The sequence below is a fragment of the Mirounga angustirostris genome, unplaced genomic scaffold (genome assembly GCF_029215605.1).
Source record: "Mirounga angustirostris isolate CCGP_5_RB_7025 unplaced genomic scaffold, mMirAng1.0.hap1 SCAF_4, whole genome shotgun sequence".
Lineage (NCBI taxonomy): Eukaryota > Metazoa > Chordata > Mammalia > Carnivora > Phocidae > Mirounga > Mirounga angustirostris.
Genome location: NW_026991712.1, coordinates 96,524,183 through 96,537,413, shown reverse-complemented (window position 1 = coordinate 96,537,413; position 13,231 = coordinate 96,524,183). Strand labels below are relative to the sequence as shown.

The 13,231-nt window shown below is 40.0% G+C and overlaps 1 protein-coding gene across 3 annotated transcripts in view; it reads left to right on the top strand.

Moving 5' to 3' along the window:
- The window catches only part of CTTNBP2NL (CTTNBP2 N-terminal like), a 63,539-nt gene that overhangs the window by 32,017 nt on the left and 18,291 nt on the right, over nt 1-13,231 (top strand). For all 3 annotated transcript variants that reach the window (XM_054512679.2, XM_064588636.1, XM_064588635.1), the window contains one exon: nt 9,989-10,219. In XM_054512679.2, coding sequence (XP_054368654.1) covers nt 9,989-10,219 — 231 coding nt within the window. The remainder of the gene's footprint in view (nt 1-9,988; nt 10,220-13,231) is intronic.

The window sequence follows — 13,231 nt, the reverse complement described above, 5'->3', positions numbered from 1 at the left end:
TTGGATTGTATGCCCCCCTCAACCTCCTGGTGTTTCCTGTGATTCATTATATTGCTGACAGTCCCATTTATCTGCCAGAATCCGCCCACTTCCAGGGTTGGCCTTTTCCTTCCTATTCCTTCTGAGTGTAAGGTCTGAGTCTTAGAAAGTCCTGATCAAATAAATTGTACTTGGTGTTCTTCTAAACATTAATGATACTGTTTAGAAAACATTTAAACAAGCAGAGGCAGCTTGTTTATTTCTGCTGTTAGGCCTTGAACTTGTCTGGCAAATTTTAAGCTCCTTAAGAGCAGAAGACTACATCTTACTTAGTCAAGTCTATCTCCCCACATCATTGCCCACATCACTCAGCATTTGTAGTACCCAGCAAACATTAAGTGGTCAATAAAAGCATTCACAGCATGTGCCCTTGTGAATCAGCCCTGTGTCCAGGAAATTTTCCCAGACCTCTCCAGTGCTGCGTTCGGTTGTCTAACCCTGATAAAACGGAGATTTTTTTGGTTAACATTTTTGTATATTTGATGTTAGGCCAAACATCTCATGGTTTGTAGACATTTATAACATTCATTAGTTTAAAATAAAACAATAATACTGATTATCACTTTCAGAATTTATTTATTTATGATAGCTTAAACTGTTTAAAATCATAGATTCAGGAGTCAGACTAATTGGGTTCTTCATTCTATTCTAGTGTTTTTATACCTTTTTGACAGGGACACATAGTAAAAAATAGACTGTATTGTGACCCAGGGGACATACATGCAGACACAGACACATGATACAGATACACACACCTATATTCTTAGGTCAGAAGAAAAGTACCTCGAAACATGACTCAAAATATTCAGTGTTCTGCAGTGTTTTCTGTTCTGTTTCATTTTTAAGCTACTGAGAGAGACCTACTAAATTGAAATTAATTCCTACAAAGTCCTGGGGGAATATCTATTTATGTAGTACTGATTCAGCTAACGTATTCAGTACTTATATACCATTTACAGTACTTCTACTACTTAACTGGCTTTGTGACCTTGGGAAAGTCACATGTTAATGTTCGGTTTCTTCTATAAAATAGAGATGTAAGTGATGTCTACCTCTAGAGCTGTGTCGTTAGGATTAGATTAGATGTGCACGCTGCCCAGCGGGTAATAAGCACTACAGTATTAGCACCTCCTTCATTGTTTAATTGTGATTAAAATTACTTTGGTTCGAGCTGCCCATGTTTCTGAAACACTATATATATTTCATATAACTTCATTTTCCCTTTAACTCTCATTATGTATTTTTATATTTTTGAACTAGAGATGTAATTTAGGTATAGTGAAATGCACAAATCTTAAGTGGTGATGCACAGATCAATAAGTTTTGACAAATGCACACATCCATTTGACCTACGTCCCCATCAAGATACACAGTCCCATCACACCAAAAAGTCATCTTGTGCCCCATCCTGTTTACTTGTTCCCCTACACCCAGAGGCAACTGCTGTTGTAATTTTTCCACCATAAAACTGTGGTGATCATGTCCAGTTTGGGGCTGTTATGAATAAAGCTGCTTCAGACAGTTGTTATAAGTCTTTTTGTGGATTTATGTTTTCATTTCTTTTGGATAAATACTTAACTGAAGGTAGGCATTTTTCTAACTTTATGATTAATTTCCAGATTTCCAAAGTAGTTATGCTGTTTATACTCCCACCAGCAATATGGTGAGTTGCTCCAGATCCTTTCCAACATTTGATGTCATCAGTCTTTAATTTTAATGCCTTTCTAGTAGCTTTCTAGTGTTATCTTATCATTGTTTTAATTTACATCTCTTTGATCACTAATGAGTTGAGCACTTTTTTATGTGCTTTTTGGCCATTCCTATTTTATCTTTAGGTCTGTGATCCATCCCTGTTTTTTTTGTATGGAGAATGGTGTCAATGATGTCTCATTATAGTCTCCTGAATAAAAGAGATTAGGATCTAATGTACCATTAAAATTATACTTGAAAATTCTTAATTTATATTCAGAGCATTAATTTATTCAGTACTTATTGAATCTCTTTGCACATTTTCTTCCCCAACTCAAAAATTATTTATGGAGACCCTAGTCCAGATTGTATATGTAATTTGTTTCAGCCACACACATAGACCCACCCCCAAAATAAAACAGAACAAAAACCAAAACTGAATTCATTTATTTCAATTTCACTAGGAGTTTTCACAAGACTTTTTTGGAATTTGAATGTTGAAGCAGCTACATTAAGCTGTTTACCTGTATTCTTTTCTTTTCTTTTTTTTTTTATTTTAGTTAACATACAGTGCGATATTGGTTTCAGGAGTAGAATTCGGTGATTCATCACTTACATACAACACGTGATCACAAGTGCCTTCTTTAATAACGATCACTCATTTAGCCCATTCCCCACCCACCTCCCTCCGTCCACCCTCGGTTTGTTCTCTATTGTTAAGAGTCTCTTAGGGTTTGTTTGCCTCTCTCCTTTTTTTTCTCCCTTCCCATATGTTCATCTGTTTTGTTTCTTAAATTCCACATGAGTGAAATCATATGGTATCTTTCTCTGAATAACTTATTTTGCTTAGCATGATGCATTCTAGCTCCATCCACATCATTGCAAATGGCAAGATTTCATTCTTTTTAATATATTTTTTTAAGATTTTATTTATTTATCAGAGAGAGAGAGAGACAGAGGCAGGCAGAGGGAGAAGCAGCCTCCTCACTGAGCAAGGAGCCTGATGTGGGACTCGATCCCAGGACCCTGGGGTCATGACCTGAGCTGAAGGTAGACGCTTAACCGACTGAGCCACCCAGGCATCCCTCATTCTTTTTGATGGCTGAGTGATATTCCACTGTGTGCAGGTGCACACCACATCTTTATCCATTCCATCAGCGCCACAGGAATCCCTAAAATTTGGAGTTTTGAAACCCAGTCACACGCCTGAGATAAAACAGCTCAAACACAGGCAAGGTGAAGGCAGAGTTGTGACAGAAGCGAGGGACACAAGAGTGGTGATTGATTGCTTTTCTGTGAGGACTTCCTGAAGAGTGGAGGACGTGAACTTTCAGCTCCAGGGCTAGATTGGCGGGGGTAGGAGGTGCCGCCATATTCATCCTGCCCATCAGTGCCGAAAACCTTCAGGGAACAAAACAGCGCCACCTAGTAGAGGCCAGAGACGTTACACCAAGCCCCGCCCCCTGCGCCTTGGAGGCCTGTGTCCAAAGGGGCAGGTCCGCCTGGTAATCAGCACAACGGGCCGCTCCCCTAGAAGACCAGCACAAACGCCTCCGGCGCACCAAGTCTACTGATCCTAGAGTGCTGCAAAGCGTCAGCTCTAGGGGAAATAGGATCTAGCTTCCTTTATACCCGTATTCTTATTCTATCAGCAAGCAGCCTACTAGCTGGAAGTATCACACTTACAGCTATTTGTACTAAACTTACCATTTTTAGTCTTCAAAAGAATTTAGTGCACTTTAGTCAAATAATAACAAATAGTTATCTATCCTTATGTAAATAATTGATTTTATAAACATCTGCAGCCGCAAACTGACTCCACAGGGAGTCTTTGATGCTCATTCTACTTTAAAGTCAGTTTGCTAAATGTATAAATTAGTATTACCTTAAATGATTATACTGAATAAATCATAGATTTTGTTGACAGCAAAATAAAATATTGACCTCACTAAAAATGATGAGAGTTAGGAAAGGCTGAGGCATCAGGAAAGAGCTAGAAAGTGAACATCTGTTAAATGCCTTAGGCTGAAGTGGAAATATAGGATATAGATAGGAAGAAGAAAGATGTACGAGAAGTGCTTTTTCCTTTGCATCATTACAATCTGGGCAGGAAGAAAAACAAAACAGAAAACTGGGAAATGTTTAAACATAATGCAGGGGATAAATACCAATTGATGACATTACATAAAATGTCACATAGCAGTTCAGGATTAATTGCTAAATAAATACTGTTATTGGTTATCCAGGTTCCCAGTATATTTTTACTGATGTATTACTTTGGAGTTATCTGTAGATTGGTGAATTTTGTTTGCTTTTAATGAAGATTTCCTGGTTCAATCCAGTTTTATAAACTCTCAAATCTCCAGGAGTAAGTTTAGTCATTGGGTCTAAAATAAAGGAAAGCCTATATCCTAAGCTTGGTTACTGAAAAATTAATTCCTATTTATAGTACTTACTATGTGCCAAGTAGTTATAGGAAGCATTTTATATTACTCATTTAATTTTTATAACAAATCTATAGGTAGATCGTTACCTTAATTTTATGGATGAGGGACAGAGAAGTTAAGGGAATTGCTGAAAGTATACAGATAGAAAGTCGTAGAGCCCAGATACAATCCCAGTTCTCTTAGACTCCAGAGCCAAAAATTATTAAAGAAAATAAATGTATAGAAAATGTATTAAAATCAGTGTATAGAAAATAAATGTATAGATTTGAGAAAATAGCATTTATGGTTAAGTGGAAAGAGCACTGGGTTTTCAATAATGTTAGAAGTATTTTTTAGGGGTGCCTGGGTGGCTCAGTTGTTAAGCGTCTACCTTCGGCTCGGGTCATGATCCCGGGGTCCTGGGATCGAGCCCTGCATCGGGCTCCCTGCTCTGCAGGAAGCCTGCTTCTCCCTCTCCCACTCCCCCTGCTTGTGTTCCCTCTCTCGCTGTGTCTCTCTCTGTCAAATAAATAAATAAAATATTTTTTTTAAGTATTTTTTAAATCATAAAAATTTTCATGTCAAGTTTTGTACTCTTTTCCAAAAATTAAAGTTTAATTCAAATGTGGCTAAATCCTCTCTAATCGATATTGTCAAATATTGAAATCCAGTTTTCTTTGAGCAAGTAAAAGGAACTTCCAGAACAAAGGGTATACTTGTTATAATGTTGTTGCATCTTTATCCAGAATGGTTGCTTTATTTCCAGTTACTCAGGCAGCTACTTAATAGTTTATCAGGGACTCCAGAGTATAAATTATTTGAGGATTAGTAGATTCAACTTGTGTGTGAAAAGGATAGTTTTTAACATGATTTTGTGCTGCGTTAATTAAAACCATCCTAGAGGGGCGCCTGGGTGGCTCAGTTGTTAAGCGTCTGCCTTTGGCTCAGGTCATGATCCCAGGGTCCTGGGATCGAGTCCCACATCGGGCTCCCTGCTCGGCAGGAAGCCTACTTCTCCCTCTCCCACTCCCCCTGCTTGTGTTCCTGCTCTCGCTCTCTCTCTCTCTGTCAAATAAATAAATAAAATCTTTAAAAAAAAAAAAAGTATCATTTCAGAATTGGCAGTAAATTGCAAAGATGTATCCTAATCCAGTTAGGGTACCAGCCGGAGTCTTGAAAATAAAACTTGTACTTGAACGTAAACCCCCGGTTAGGTGAGCCTTAAGTCTTCACTTTTAGATTTGGAACCATTTTTCATGTTGGTGATCATCATCCAAAGAATAAAGAGGTTGATTTCCTACTTTAAGATTGGAAAAAAATGTACAGATAGATACACACACATATATTCCTATAATAGGATACTATTATACTGCACTATATATATATAGTGCACTGTTTTTATGTATTATATTATACTATTTATGTATAATGTCATATGTGATATATCTAATAGTATAAATTATATTGGGGAGGGGGGAGGAGGTGACTGTTTCATATTTCTTTTTGAAGTTTGTCGTAGCAAAGCTGAAAATTTTGGAGAGCAAGCATGGCAGGCTCCAAGAACATTATACAATTTTATTTTAAGCTTTTAGTAGTGGTGGTGCTTCATTCAGCCTGTGACAGGAAAAGTAATACATGACTAGTGTGTTTCGTCTGCTGTAGCAATACCCTCTATCAGTGAATCTGTCTATCCAGCCAATTATATTCCTGTTGTCTGAAATTAAAGGCCATGGTGTTTTCTGACAATGTGGAAATTTCTGTTCAGTTAAGATACATGTTGTCAGTGAAGTGAAAATAATGAAATTGCAAGAAGTTAATTGATTTTAGCTGTATTACTGAATTCCTCCCTTCAAAAGTCAAATCCAGATCATTTAAAATTTCTTATAAAATAGATGAAATACCATTAAAGTATTAAAACTCAGCCTTAACAGTTTTTAGTATGTAGTAGGGACTTGATCTCTAAATTTGACTTGAGATGTAAACCATAGTAGTAGCATATCTACTCATTCACCTTGTGGTAGCCAGCCTCCAGGATGGCCCCCAATGTCCCCACCTGCTGATATATATTTTTTTAAGATATTATTTACTTATTTGACAGAGAGAGATATAGCAAGAGAGGGAACACAAGCAGGGGGAGAGGGCCAAGCAGGGAGCCCGATGCGGGGCTCAATCCAAGGACCCTGGGATCACTACCCGAGCCGAAGGCAGACGCTTAAGGACTGAGCCACCCAGGCGCCCCACCCCACCTGCTGATATTCACACCTTTGTTTAGTCCCCTCCCACATTTGCCGGGGTTAGTCTGTGTCACCAGGAGAATACATCAGTCACTTAACTTTACAACTTTAAGTTATAGAAGACACTGAGACACCCATCTTGGTGTCGATCTCTCTCTCCGCCCCCTCCCTCCCTCTCAGCCCCCCATCCCTCTCTCCCTCTCTGTCCCCCCACCCTCTCTCTCCTCTCTCTTTTCTCTCTCTTGTTCTGTCATGTCACTTGCTCTGTGGGAAGCCAGCACATGCAAGGACCCAAAGCCTATGCCAACATCCCAGTAAGCTGGGAAATAGATGCACCAGCCCAACTGTCTTCAGATGACTGCAGCCCTGGCCAACTCGACAGCAGCCTCATGAGACACAGAGTCAGAACCACCCAGCTCAAACCCTTCTAGATTCCTGACCCTCAGAAACTGTGTGAGATTAAAAAAAAAAAAAAAGGTTTACTGCTTGTGCTGCTATATTTGGGAGTGATTTGTTATGCGGGAATAGATAACCAATACACACCTCCATGAAAGCTCTTTTCATTCTTCAATTCTTAACATCTATTTTTGGTGGTGGTTGTTATTATTTGTTCTATTAAACCTGTCATCCATACAATCCACCCGACTGAGGCGTTAAGTTGGTTGAAAATACCATAGTCCATTTCCCATTTTCTAATCCATTGTTTTGTTATAATAAATACAGACTTTGAATTCACTTTCCCCATATCTGGGCCCCATATTGGAATGTACTTAAAAGAATTGTTTTGTGACAAGGAGCCTTTTTTAGATTATTCCACAGATTCTTTTCATTTATGTGCAAAACCACCAATTTTGTATAACTTGTAATTACTATGCAAGTGATTATGGAATTACTGTGAAGTACTTCAAGAGAAAACAGACAGCTTAACAACTGTTCTCAGAGAAGTCTGAGACCTCACCAAAGAAGCTCCTCATCTATTACTCGTAACTCAGTGATGCTTATTAATTATACAGGATAAGAACAGTGTGGGTTTTAAAAAGTCATGTTTTTAAGTATTAGTTAGCTGTATACTCCAGCCTGAGAGACAGCTTCTCAGCAGATCTGTCAAGGTCATGAATCGTACTCCTAGCTCTTGCTCTCCCATCCCACTTCCTCCATGCTGTCCTGAAAAGGAGAAGGCTGTAGACATACTCAGGTTTCCGTGTTCCTTTCTGCCCTACCAAACCAGTTTCGGTACCAAGAATCATTCCTTTCCCATCGCTAATCAGACCAAAATGGTAATCATGAATAAAACAACGTGACAGTAAGAAAAGTGGAATTTCAACTTTTCAAAGAGAGTCTTTTTTCCTCTTGCTTCCTTTGAGCATTTTTCTGAACTTGGATTTGCCTTTAGGACATAAGTAGCTACAAACAGGTACTTTCATCAAATCCTGGGTTGTCAATCTCAAGTTTTTATACCTGAACTTAAAGAAACAGATGTTCTTGGTGAAAGGAAAATATTGATGAGTCTCTGTTGTCTGACACTATTCCTTTTAAAAATGTAACTAAAAACTAGCCTTTTCTGTTTTACTCTTGCCATGATGTTAAAAAAGAATAAAAATAGCCGGTTCAGGAAGTGGTCTTGTCTTTCTCCATTCTAAAATGGAATAAAGACTATTTTGAAATTTTACTGAGGATTTTCTTTTTAATTGGGAGCTGAAAAAATAGGAGTCTGTCTTGGACTCTATCTTTCAAATCCTTACCCCTTTAATCCACATGCTTACACACCCACATGTACGCACACACACTTGTAGTAAGGGCAGGAAGATGGTTATCTTAAGATGGTAACTAAAAGGAACAAATCAGTTTGGTTCTTCATAGTTCCAGTATACCAGTTTTATCCAAATACCCCAATAATGTCATCATTTAAAATGGTTGTAGTTAGGGGCACCTGGCTGGTTCAAGTCAGAGGAACTGCGACTCTTGATCCTCAGGGTCATGAGTTCGAGCCGCATTTTGGGTGTAGAAATTAGTTAAAAAAAAAAAATCTTAAAAAATTTTTGTCTTAATGGTTGTAGTTAAGCCAGAAGTAAAACCCAGGGTTTCTAACTCTGCTTTGAACATTTGCCAGTTGATACCAACACAAATTGATAGCATAAATCTAAGTGATTCCTAGGTCTTAAACTTGGACAGTCTAATGAAGGATGCATCATGTTTTCAGGACTGAAACATACTTCTGTGTTAAATCCCATGTTTGCTCTAGTGTCTTGAAGGGGTTTTTTTGTTTTTGTTTTGCTTTGTTTTTTAAGCATAGCCATCGAATTGTGAATTTCCCTTTCTTTTCAAATGCGTTCCTCTTCGCGGATGCGGGTAGTAAGAAAACCTAGCTCCTCCCACCCCCCAAAAAAGAAAAAGAAAACCTAGCTTTTGGTGAAATGATTTTTTAAAAATTGATAAATAACAGTTTTCATGACTAGATTTCATTTGAGAGTTTAAATTATATAGTATTTTGCTGTGGTTTTTGAGAACGTTTCTTCAATGCTGTATTAACACTTGCCTTTTTTTTCATTGTAAAATGTCTCAGGAACCTTTTTAATGTCTGTGTAGTAAAGTAATTGTTAATGTCACTCTGTTCACCTGCATGTAATATGTAATGTTCATACGGAGTATCACTTCAGGTCCTTCCTAGTAGACCTGAAAGAATAGGGAAGCCAAAGAATATCTTTCCACTCCCTTCCTGATCTTTGGATCCAGTTTGGCACGCAGGCCCAAAGCCCTAAACCAGACTCCAGCACCAGCCCGCATTCCCTGCTCACCTTCTCTCTCATCCCTGAAGCCCACCAAGCCCTGAAGGGGACAGAAAGGAAGACGGCAGGTAGCAGGGAAGAGAGACTAGAAGAAGGGGTGGAATTTGGCAGCAGGTAGAAGGGATTTTGTCTGCAACTCTGGTCGTGAGTGCCTCTGCCCTCTTGACCGACCGATAACTGAGTGAGGTTCTGTATGTTCAGATCTCAAATGTCGTAGAATATAACGTGGAAACACTTTTAGCATTCTTTACTTATCTGCAACCGCCTTGTTACATCCCTAAATACGTAAACTCAAAATTCTCATGTTTACCATATTTTAGAAATGCAAATGCCATAACACAGAAAGAAAGGATAAGGTATCCCTGCTGGCAGTTACAAGCATTCATAAGCAGAGGCAGTAAGCATGGTGCTGAAGGCCAGACTGCCTAGATTTAAATCCTGATTCTGACCACTTGCTAAATGAGTAACCTGTTACTTGACCACATTATAATAGTTTTCTCATCTGCAAATTGAAAATGATAGCACTGTCTTAAAGGCTAATAAAATTTAAGTAAGTTAATGTGAATGTAAATGCTTATAACAATATTTAATACATAGTTAGCTCTACGTAAGAATTTGTCCTCTTTAATATTATTATACCGTGGCCCCTTTCTGGTGTCGTTTCTACATTAAAATGGCCCAATCACCAATCAGATTTGTAGTCAGCAGGTTCCATTCATACTCACACTACCATCTTTAACGTGTAACTCCTAGCAAATCCCCCTCCACAATAGTGTTAAAATTAGCAAAATGCTCATTTTTTCCTCTTTCCCAGGCCCAACACAGAGATACTTTCATTGAAGAACGCTATGGAAAATACAACATCAGTGATCCTTTAATGGCTCTACAGAGAGACTTCGAGACACTGAAGGAGAAGAATGATGGCGAAAAGCAGCCAGTCTGCACAAACCCACTCTCTGTCCTTAAGGTGGTGATGAAGCAGTGTAAGAGCATGCAGGAGCGTATGCTGTCCCAGCTGGCTGCCGCCGAGAGCAGGCACCGCAAAGTACGTTCACCCACCTGCCTCGTGCCCCATAAACTCTTGTGATAAATGATGCCTGATCCTGTCTTGTCAGCCGCCGGTTCCCACAGTAATTCAACTGGGAGGTCTCCCAGGTGTCAGAAGCCCCTCAGCCTACCCAGGAGCCAAGAGCTCAGAGAGAAAACACAAGTTACTCAACATGTTAATTTAGGGACTATGCCAGACACATTATTTAAGATGGCATTCCTTCCTGATAGGACCCTCCAAAACACTTGCTCTGTTTTTTCAGCTCTTGAACATCCAACCTTTGGCAACAAATTGGGGTTTGACCAAGCTTGTGGCTGAACAGAGCGTTCCCTATTTGCTTACTTAAGTGATAAATAGCAAGATTAACAGGTATTTGGGGAATGCTGTATGAGAGAGAGAGAGAATTTACCTGATTATAAACATACAAGCCAATGGATTGTTTTTATATATCTCTAGTTTTGTTGGTTTTTTTTTAAAGATTTTATTTATTTATTTGACAGAGAGAGACACAGCGAGAGAGGGAACACAAGCAGGGGGAGTGGGAGAGGGAGAAGCAGGCTTCCCACCGAGCAGGGAGCCCGATGCGGGGCTCGATCCCAGGACCCTGGGATCATGACCTGAGCCGAAGGTAGACACTTAACGACTGGGCCACCCAGGCGCCCCTATATATCTCTAGTTTTGAGATTCATTGCTTTTTACTTCTAAAACCGTAAACAGTCCCGAGGATTGTTTACCTTAAAGCTGTTCTGCCCTATTAGGAAAGTGTGTGTGTGTGTGTGTGTGCGTGTGTGTGTGTGCGTGCGCGCGCGCGCGCGCGCGCGCGGCTCCAAATCTTACAGCCCCTAGTTAGGCAAACCTGTGCTTTCCTCTACCTCATCTCATTGGAATTTTAGTGCTTGTGATTTTATTCCCCGACCTGATTTACCACTCAGATTTGGCCTGTAAAAGATGCTTGGCTAGAATCTACATTTTCTAAAACTATTGGTTTAGATTTATACCAGCAAGGGAGACATCAACACATTTAAGTAGGAAGCATTTTATTCTGAAAAATTGGGTCAGCAGCTGCAAATTGATGTACTTTAGTTTACTTTTATAATTACCTACGTTAGAGAGCCATCTGCTTAAAAATGCACCTGACAGATTGCTTAGGCATAGGTCTTGCCCATGATTTTTCTTTTCTTTTTTTTTTTTTTTTAAAGATTTTATTTATTTATTTGAGAGAGAGAGAATGAGAGACAAAGAGCATGAGAGGGAGGAGGGTTAGAGGGAGAAGCAGACTCCCCGCTGAGCAGGGAGCCTGATGCGGGACTCGATCCTGGGACTCCAGGATCGTGACCTGAGCCGAAGGCAGTCGCTTAACCAACTGAGCCACCCAGGCGCCCTTGCCCATGATTTTTCTTACTCTTCCCAGTGTCCAAATGAAAGGCCAGGGTGGAGATTTTTTTTTTTTTTTTTAAGATTTCACTTATTTATTTGACAGAGAGAGAGAGACAGTGAGAGAAGGAACATAAGCAGGGGGAGTGGGAGAGGGAGAAGCAGGCTTCCCGCAGAGCAGGAAGCCCGATGTGGGGCTCCATCCCAGGACCCTGGGATCATGACCTGAGCCAAAGGCAGATGCTTAAGGACTGAGCCACCCAGGCACCCCTGGGGTGGAGATTCTTAACCATGGAATTGGCCTCAGATGTTCCATGATCCCCCCCAAAAATATACAGAATGCCAAAAGTCCATACGTTTTTATAGAATGTTAATTTTTTCCCACATCTTTAATTGAATTCTCAGAGTTGTCCAAGACCCAGCAGAGTTTAACCTCTGGTCTAGAATGAACTAATCTAAAGACATTTATGCCCAGTTTAAAATGCGTTGGTGGTGGGCGCCTGGGTGGCTCAGATGGTTAAGCGTCTGCCTTCGGCTCAGGTCATGATCTCAGGGTCCTGGGATCGAGTCCCGTATCGGGCTTCCTGCTCCTTGGGAGCCTGCTTCTCCCTCTGCCTCTCTCTCTCTCTGTCTCTCATGAATAAATAAATAAAATCTCTTTAAAAAAAAAATAAAATGCGTTGGTGGGTCTGAGATAGTTGCCTAAATTTGGGGGCCTTTTACGTAATCCTCTAAGAAAGTCTTCACAGCGTGCTTGTTTGATAGGCCTTTTTCCCCCTTCCTCCATGAAGCAGCTGAGCTGCCCTGAAGGGTTGGCTGGCTGTGACGCCCATGAAAGGTGTAGTGATGGGATGATTTGTGGCTCTAGGTGATGAGGGAGAGGAAGAAGTTAAAAATAACTCAAAATTCTTTAATACTATATTTCAATGTAAGATTCTTTGAGTGTTAAATATTTTCAAACCAACTGCCTGTTTGTAAGTGTTTTATCAAAGTAAAACACTGACTTTATTACAAATCAAACAGTACCTAGAGGCTTATAATTAGGGTGCTTATTGTCCCTGTTTGCCCAAGAGAGTCCCAGTTGATGTCCCAGTTGAGTCGCCTCAGCATAGTCATTAAGAATACCCTCTTTGACTCTCAGAAGTGTTGTGGTTTGAACTGTAAATTACATGCTTACCCTGCTTATTATGTAACACAGAGTTCCCTAGTCCACCTCTCCCCATTCCCTCTTCTCCTCCATATTCAGAGACAACCACTTTCTCCTTTTGACCACTTCTTTTGGTAACTAAATTCCATATTTCTAAATGGTATACTATTCCCCCTGCTTATCAGTTCTTGACACTTATATTAATGCTTTCTCTCGTTATAGATATGGATTTATCTTACGCCCTGCTTCCCATTCCACCTTACCACCTTCCTAAAACAGACACATCCCCCTTTCCTCACCTTCATTCTCTGGTATTCCCAAATCCTGAGCCTGCCACATTCTGTTTCTTCTGAGGATAAACATCTGCCTTATGCCTGGGCAGTGGATGCCTAACATTCTATGTACAGGAATCAGGTTGAGGGGACAAATACCTTCTGGAAAATACAGATTTTGAGCCAGTGCCCTTGTTTCCCGCCCCACATCTCACC